Source organism: Coturnix japonica, chromosome 4, assembly GCF_001577835.2.
Source record: "Coturnix japonica isolate 7356 chromosome 4, Coturnix japonica 2.1, whole genome shotgun sequence".
NCBI classification, from domain to species: domain Eukaryota; kingdom Metazoa; phylum Chordata; class Aves; order Galliformes; family Phasianidae; genus Coturnix; species Coturnix japonica.
In genome coordinates, this window is record NC_029519.1 from 54618512 (window position 1) to 54627847 (window position 9336).

The 9336-nt window shown below is 39.1% G+C and overlaps 1 protein-coding gene across 1 annotated transcript in view; it reads left to right on the forward strand.

The window, feature by feature from the left end:
* The window catches only part of BANK1 (B cell scaffold protein with ankyrin repeats 1), a 125021-nt gene extending 115953 nt beyond the window's left edge, over positions 1-9068 (forward strand). The window contains exons 12-15 of the mRNA XM_015862136.2: positions 640-815; positions 2294-2357; positions 6292-6341; positions 8431-9068. Of these exons, the coding sequence (XP_015717622.1) occupies positions 640-815; positions 2294-2357; positions 6292-6302 (251 nt within the window). The 3' untranslated portion in view covers positions 6303-6341; positions 8431-9068. The remainder of the gene's footprint in view (positions 1-639; positions 816-2293; positions 2358-6291; positions 6342-8430) is intronic.
* The last annotated feature ends 268 nt before the right edge of the window (positions 9069-9336 follow it).

Genomic DNA, 9336 nt, shown 5'->3' on the forward strand with positions numbered 1-9336 from the left:
TGAAATTGATAGCATACATCTCCCTGACATTTCCCTTCGGTTGTGCACCTGCACTGTAATCTGTTGGAGAACTAGAGATTCTGACATCTTCTCATCGCTCAGCGTATCAAATAATTACAGCTGGGGAGAAAAAGAATCATGTAAAATTTCATGATGCTTTCTGACCAGATTTCAAACCTCAGCTTTTGAGAAACACAGTGTTTGAAGTTGGGGAAGGAATAGGGGGGAAACATTGTGGAAATGTTCTGTCTTAACATGTCAACCGTTTCCTTTAAAGCGTCTGTACTTATAGCTTTAGCACTGGAAGGAAATTATTGTGTGAGCTGTCACTAATGGTGAGTCTGTGGATACAGGCTGTAGTAATGATTGAAATGTTTAAGAAAGATCTTGCTCTGCTGCCAAAGACTAATGGTAGATACTTCATTGATTCATTGGATTTCTCTCATTTGGGGAATTAGGAAAAAAAAAAGGGGGGGAAATGAGAGAAAGAGAGAGAAGTAAAGGGGTGGGGAAAGCCACCCTATGGATGCTGGGCTTAACTAATGGCAAAATCGCACTTACACGCCTTTGACAAAATTACTCAGATCATAAAGAAATGAAGTGAGTTACTAATGTTTATGTCTACGTGTTGTGTTGTAGCAGCATGCAGAAGACGCACTGCCATGGAAGCTGTGAAACACAGCATCCCTGCTGAATGGGAAGATCTTATCCATGTGCAGAAACAAGTGAAAAAGGGGGCAGCTTCTCTGGACAAAGCCGTTGATGGATGTAAGCAGTGGCAGGATGAAAAACAGAGACTGCAGACCGCTCCACAGGTATGAGTCTGAATATTTATGTTTCTTGATGGAATCTTGGTCAGAAGTTTGGAAAACAAACTCCTGTATTTCGGCTCCTACATATGAGATCAAAAATTAGAGCTGTGATTTATCTTGTCATGATTTATATGCCCATCAGCTCCCAAGAAACTCACTGCATGTGCTTCTGAATCGTACAGATACCTGTTTCCACTGGTGCTCAGTCCTGAATTTATTTTGGTTGAATTTAGGAGCTGCTGCATTTGGTTAAAATCCCAAGTTAAATATGTTGATCTCCTAAGATTTGTATTTTACACTGTTAAGCGAGGCACAGGTACATGCATCTTTTATGAAACCACCATCTTGCTGTAGCTGAACAAAATAAATGTGCTTTTGAGCCCCGTCAGCTAACAAAAAATACGACTACTTCAAACATACATCGTTAATATATATTGACTGCATCAGGCTTTCTGCCTGTCTGAAGGTGTTGATTCTACCTAGTGAAATTCACAATTCTGAGAAAAGCTCTTCAGCTCCTTTATATTCAGTGTATGGAGTAAAATGAGGTGCACAAAAACAAGATTTACAAAAGCCCACACAGTGAGTCACTGAAAGAATTGCATCAAAGCTGGATGATAGGCTGAGGAGAAAGGCAAAGTGAAGAAGTTTGTTAATTACTTCCAACAAGACAGCTGGAAGAAGAGGTTATGCCCTCATTTTATATCAGGTCATCCATTGACAAAAATAGTTTATTGTTGCCTTTTGAGTAAATCTAGAAGAAAGAGGAATACTAAGGCTGCTCTGCTGCTCTATGGAGTGGGAGAGCTATCAGATGCTGTGAACAAGGGCAGATTAAATGCCCTTTTGTTTGCATTTACTGAAAAAATCCTATGAGCTTTGTCATCACAATGGAACACTTATTAGCAAAAGCGTGAGACCTTAGAACAGTGCAGGTGTACAGCCCCCAGACCACGCACCACCAGCACAGCATGAGCTGTTCTCAGCAGTGTAGGGGTGTCCAGTGCCCAGGTGAGAACAGCAACACTGCTCCCTCAGCTGGGGAGGTACACAGGGAGGAGGTGGACTCTAATCTGTGCAAAAGATAACAGCATACAGCGTAAGTCTTTTTAGTTATTGTTGTTAACATGAAGATCATATTGGAGGGAGGATTTACCCAGACTGATTTCGCTGCTTAAGGAAGAGTGTTGTTTATATACTCTTTATTGTATATGTTTTGTGCCATAGAAAAGTTTGTCACTGTTAACCTGCAGCATAACGAATTAGCTTCACACTATCACTGCAGTTGTCCAATATTAAAAAATTAAAGCTCAAGTCTCTGTAATTTGACCCCAGAATCAGTGTAACTTGCTGATGGGAAACAAACAGCCCAGGACTCAAGGCAGTGTTCAGAATGCTAGAGTCCAGCTTTATAGATTTATTTATTGTTTCTAAAGCAAACTTTCACTGTTGATTCTTAATGCATGTTTTTTTAATTTAAGGATAAAATGTGCCACCTTAGAGCCACCAGTACTGGGAAGAGACTAGAAAAGGAAAATCTGAATGGTGAGTTACACTTCCTTTTGGATTTCAGAACACCGAAGACTTGTAATGTTAATAAGTACACTGCTAAGGTTCAATGCAAAGCATTGGCTTCATAATGAGCATAGTCTGCATCTTTTTACATCGAAGTTGGTGTAGTGTAACCAGGACTTAGGTGGGGTTGGGATTGCAACCCAAGAATAAGCTCAGTGAGAGTTAATGAGGGAGAAAATTTAGCAGGTCTTTGCAGCTCAGCTTTTCTGTAGTCATTATTTCCTACTGCTTTGTCAGATTAGATTAAATGATTCCTTTATGACAATTTGCTTAATGACTTGGGTATTAGATTTGTATATCAGCTATCAGTTTGCACTTGCAAATCTTTGATGAGCTTTCTATTGCCACAGTAGTTCAGAACTGTGATTCAATAATCAAAGCTATACCATTAGTCATTTAAAATGCTTTTTACCTTTGTGATTCAATGGTCTCTGCAGCTGAATAAATCACCTGTACTTCCTGCAAATTATTTTGTTGTTATGAAGAGATTGTTTTAGGTGTTACTGGCTTTAGGCCTATGATTTCTGTAAACTTCAGTATGTTCAAGTTTTTGGAGAGAAAACATATTGGGGGTTTTTTGACACTGGATTTAATAGCACAGTCTTTGCATTTAAATCAATCACATAAGTGATATTTCCTTTTAGTACAAGAGGGGGAAAATAATGCACAGCTCTGTTTTGATTTATTCTATTAGCCAGTGTTATATCTACATAGACTTGATAGCTGAGATGCTGTAAAGAAGGGAATTTTTTTACTGGTCCTGTGGCAGAATAGCAGTTCAGACTATTTCAGCTTGGTAGGGTTGCAGCAGCAGCCTGCACACATGAGTGGGCTGAGTCCTTTCAGCCTTCGTAAAGGTGCTCAGAGCTAAAATCTGTTCTCTGTAGACAAGGCAAAGCTCACTGTGACATGAGGTTGAATGTTGGAATGCATTTGGCTGTGGGCTTTTCTTTTTAAGGCCACATCAGTCTGGTCAGTGTTGCTGTCCTCTGTCCAGCATTCAGTTAGTCAGTAACGCATACAGGCAGAAATGTAGTAGCAACAGCAGAATTTAAAATTTGCTGTAACAATGAGGCTTGTATTACACAGTAACTCAGATAATGATCACTATGTCCCCTTCTGATCTTAACCTCTCTGCCATCTGTTACGCTATTTTATATTCTCTGATGAATATAAAGCAGAAATACAATGGGAAGAATCATTATGTAGGCCCTGGTTCTGTCCAGTGGCACACTATCAGAGATCTAAATCCTTGAAAAGAAGTTGTGTTTTTTTTTACCAGATGGAACTCCATCTACAGCTAGAGCATATTAATGATGAGTAGAGAAAGGTGTCAGAAAAAGCATTATCTAAATCCAGATATAAATTGCCTGAATCAAAGATAATTGCATTTTTTTTCTCTGTAACAGTTCTAAGGAAAGCAGAGCAGAGAGCATTCACTTCTGAGACTTTTTGTACCTTATGCCATTGAAGAAGACAGTGCTATGGTTGTTAGCAGTTTGCAGATTCATTTATCAGACTCTAATTTTTACACCTGCATAGAGATTCTCCAGCTGTACCTTTAAAATCATGGGCTTTTACCTTCAGCTGCCATGTTTGAAATCAGGATTCGGATACCCATTTTCATAGGCTGTTTTTGAAGACTTGATTTGGAATTTAAACAGATCATATCAGGAGCCTGTTAGAAAAGGAATTTGATTCTTAATGAGAGAAGAAAATATATGCTGTAAATGAGGAACATAATTTTTAGTTTCTTGATAAGTTTGATCTTGCTTCCACTGTAATGAAAGTTTTTAATGAGAGCAGCAGTAAGTTCAGTCTTCCATTATAGCATTTGATGATATCTTGAAGTCCATGTCTCAGTTTGCAACAGTTTAAATATAGGATCTAAAAACTAGAAGTAGCCTGTTGCCTATGGGAAAAATTCATCCCTTAGTTAGGCTTCTGTCTGATTTGGAAAGCCAGCAAAAGAAGTGAAGCTTCTACAGGCATTCGGCATCCCTGTTTTGTAGCACACACCCATATTGTTTAAAAAACTACACAATCTGCATCTTTTAGACATTTGAACTGCTTCTGTGAGCACTGCTTAGCCCTTTCTGAACATGAGATTTAAAAATCTGCCTTCTAGTTCAGTTACATTATGGCACCTTATGTGCCACATCCTACAGGTTTAGTCATCCAGCATCTAAAAATAAGTACAAGACTGCAAAAACTACATAGGATTATTTAAAAATTGCCTATAGCTAGATAAGTATCTCTTCATAGCTGGTCTCTGTGGAACCTGGTCCTGTGTTAGGGATATGGTTTGCACAGTATTGCTGAATCTTACTATTACATAAGATTCCTCATCCCAATAGGGAGTAACTGATACTCTGTTCCCCACTTATTGCAGCAAGAACTGAGTAGCAAGTGTCACTGCTTCACTGCTGGGTAATGAGCAGGACAGAGGTCACAGAAGATGAATTATAACTCAGATGGACTTCAGAAGACTAAAACTGCATTATGCAAAGATTAGTTATTTAAAAAAAAAATAAAATAGAAGTAGTCAGTAACTTATATGATGGTTTTAAATGAAGGCAGATCTCAGGAAGTACCATCAGATGCTTAGTCCTCCAGTGACACCTATGGGGCAAACAGGCAACTCAGTCTCCAGCTCCTTGTCAGGACTGGCACAGCAGGTGCTCTGCTGAGGAAGGCAGAGGGCTTTCTGCACTGAAATTTCACAGGGAACTGAACTGAAAACTATTTAACAGCTGAGCTGTTGATCAGTAGGTACCTAAACAGCTGGTCATTAATAATGTCTCTCTGTCACTGAAAGTGTCCTTCATATCCAAGAAATAACAACCCATTGCTATGCAGACTCACTCCTCTAAGGCTGTGCATACAGCCAGTCATCACTCCAGTAACAGCAAACTCCTACAAATTTTCTTCTTCCAGGTTGTGATTTCCAGCTTTTTAGATGCCTATTACAGTAAAGCTGACAGTAAAGTTTAATTAAGTTTGCTCAGCCAGCTGCCAAAGACCAAATCTCTTCCTCAGCTTCATCCAAAAAGCACACAGAAGAGCACCACTCAACTTTCACAGACTGTCAGTTCATTGATTAAGTTTGCTATCCCCAACACTTGGCTTTGATCCTCAGCCCTCATCAGCACCTTGCTTCCAGTCCAAACTGCCAGCAGACTGCTTATTCAACGGTTGACTCCACTCCAGCATGCAGGTGGCTCTAAGCAGACATTTCCTGAACCAGCACCTCAGTTGGAGCCTGTTAACCAATAGGCAGAAGAACAAAGCCTCTCATTTTGACACGTGGATCACTGGAAACTCAGACTACCTTACCTAATCCTGTTAGCACAGTTGAAATAAGTCAGCACTTTCTGTGGTATCTGTTGGACTTGTGAAGCTTCAGCTTTAGCCTGGTTTATTTCCAGCTTAAGTATTTCATAGCTTCACTTAATGCTTACAGTATTAAATATGTAAGCACATACATACGTAATAACAACATAGCAAACATAAATAACAGAACTCAGTTTCCTGCCCATCTGTCATCAAATCAGGCCTTTGCGAGGCAAGCCCACAGTAAAACTGTTGACTAAAGAATTCAGAAAGACAACTGACTTTTCTGTGTACCCTCACAAATGCTCCTTTATCCACCCAAAGAGGCAATCCTTGCTGTTAAAAGTACAAAACTCACCTCGTGTCATTCTCCCACACAACACTCGCCTATTTTTGTGGCTGCTCTATACTCCTCTGCTCCCAGAGACGTGCTCAGAGTTGAAGGAAAACACTCAAAAGTGACTCATGTGTGTATTTTGTAAAATATTAACTTTGAAAGACGTTCTGTACTGGCCTAATTTATCTCTGATATATACACGACTAGTCGTTAATTGCATCAATTTCTTTTTAGCGTCCAATTAGGACTCCAGCAGAGAAGGAAGAGATGCCTAATTAACAGAGGTAAGAGCATGTATACAAAAAAAATACACAAGACATTATTTGTCATGGAAACTAATGCTTGTGGAAGTACTTTTCATCAGAGTTCATTCGCATAACAATAGAACGGAAGAGCATCTTGATCAGAGGTCTGATTTCACACACACACAAAAAGAAAACAACCATCAGACATCCTGGTTTATATTAGAAATTATTCTGTCGGGCTTCTACCTGTTCTTCTGACAGGAAGGCAAACATGCAAGCAGTTAGTCCACTAAAAGGCTAAAAGCTATGTTAGTGTAGCCCTCCATACAGAAAACACATGCATGTCAAACACACTCAATATTTAGATAAGGTTTTATAGCTGGAAAAAGTTGTATAGATGTGTACAGAAATGCTTATTAATCTGGAGACTAAAGGTCATTTTAGTGCTAGAAAACTTGCCTGTGGTGAGACATTCTCCCTGAGCAGCAGGATTTCCTTATGCTCCTGGTACTGATTTTGTCTGTCTTCCTTTTGGCACCTAATAACAAAACAAACTATTCCAGATCTTATTATTTTCTACCTGTGTCTTTCTATGTATAATCACACAGCAAGTTTTAAAACTATATGTATACCTTTCAATGAAAATTGATCATTAGGTGCTGCTAAGACATAAGAGTAAATAAATATTTTAGAGTAGTCGTTACTTTTGCTCGTTTACTTGTATGTTTTAATCAGTTCTGTTTTCAGACTCTGTTCTGAGAACAGGATTACCAGGAACTGAGCTCAGCTCAGCAGCTGGGGCTGTAGACGGATTTCATGAATTATTTTGCGTTTATTCTAAGCATGGGATGTAGTGAAATAATCACCTGGTAAATTTACTTTGATAATCCTTCATTTATTGACAATGATGAATGGACGTTGTTAAAAGTTTAAGGCCGAAAGCAAGGATGCCTGCATCTTTTTAGCCTGTCTATAAGTCTTGTTCTTGAGATCTTCACAAATTCACAGTACCTCAGTTTTCACAGGCATTCTTTCGTCACAGCACTACAGTGCCCACCGTAAAACAGAGACCTCCTTTCCTGCTGCTTATCCTCTAACATTATTTGTTCAAGCTTCTCCATAATTCTCACAAAACTAAAAATAGCAGTGCTGTAATGTGACCTGAAAATGAAAGAAATCGTCACTGCCTCTTCAAGCAGCAGCTCAACTCCTAATGTGGGTTTTTCTTTATGATTGTTCCTTTGAGTAGGGCTGGGGTCACCTACACCAAATGGATAAAAAAGCTCTGAACATTACGATTAACAGCTTAGGTAATAGCAGAGGTGCTTGTTAGCTGCAGATTGCTAATGTGAGATGAACTGTTGAAGAAGGGAGGTGGAATTACCCCTGAGATTAGAACAGGTGGTCTCTGTCAGTTTTAGAAGGTGAATTACATGTTGGAAAACTTAGAAAATACAGTTTATCTATAGCACATTCTAACTGTAAACTGTAAAGCATCAGGATAGCCCTGGGGTGTTGGGTTTGAGGATTTTTCTTCCCTCTCTCACCTTGCTCACAGAAAGATCACGTTTAGAGAAAAACAGCAAGGTATAAAAGGGAATGTTCATTCACCTGCATAGACCGGAAAACTTGTGTGCTTATGGTGAAGTTCAGAAATCCCCCAAGAAACCATGTTTGATGTTTATGGCATCAATGTTCTCCCTTAAAGTAATGAGAACATCCAGTGCGCACAGTGCCTAGGAGGACTGGATTGTTCCTGAACGAAGTAAATTAGATAGAGTTAAAACCTGGGGGGGTAAAAAAAAAAAGAGTTGTTTGTTAGCAGTCCAGTACCAGTTCCTATTGATGTATTTTCTTATGAGAAGTCACGGGGGAATCTGAGTGTTTACTTATTGCAGACCATCAACTACTGCATTTCTATTGCTAATATCCTTATTTCCCAAACAAACAATAACGCAGCAGCTCTTAGGTATTTAGACACTCAGACCATCGTACCTTCTAACCCAGCAGGTGGACTGCGTGGTCGAGTTTATCACACTCATTTCAACCATTTCTGTGTTCCATCTTATTCAAAAAGAAAAAAAAAGAAGTCCATTCAGACATGAGCATTATTCCTTATTTCTTACAGTGCAGCTCTTCAGCCAGCTGTGCATCGCTGTCCCCAGTCTGGCACCCCACGTGGCTGCACCCCAAGAGGCTCCAGTGCTGGCACACAGCACAGCACAGCAGTGCAGCCCTCGCTGCACCGTCAGCATCGTGGGATTGCTCACCTGGGCCAGCTCTGGAAGAAGTCCACTATCACTTAAAGCAAATGAGTACGATTTCTTGTAAAGTCAGCACTGAATTTTAGTCTTTCTTTGCCAACTTTTTTGTCCAAATGACAGATGAAGATTTATATAAGATATATATAAGATATATCACATGCTTTGATTGCTTTCAAACTGTTCAGTTTTTCCGTGATGGTTGACATTGTTAAGAAGTAGATTTTATACACAAAAGAGGAAGAAAATGAAAAGTTAAAGATTATGGTGATATAAAGGTTATAGGCAAAGTTTAGTTTTTACTTTCCATTAGAATGTTTTTGTATAAACTTTGTATGCAGGTTTGTCTTCTGTAGGACTAAAAACTGCACTTGGTGAGTTTTAACACATATAGTCAAAGTAAAACTAATCTCTAAAGTGAAACTGTACAAATTAAAAATGTAAATCAGTACTAATTGCGCACTACTGCATTCACGTAATTAAAATAATTGTATTTAAAGGAAAACGTTTTGTCTAATAAATTGATTAAGATCAAGCGATACCCAGAATAAACCAAGAAGAGCTCTCATGGCACAAGTGAAGACACAAAACACAATTAATGTGTCTGCATTTATGCAGTGAAACACTCCGTTATTTAAGTGAGTGTGTGATGATACAGGACCATGCGAGAAGATTTGCTCATACACACAAGAGAAGAAAATGATCACATATCCAACTTGCAGAGGGCGTAAGAGAATATTTGATCTTTTAAGTAGTAGCTTACGGAGACTTCT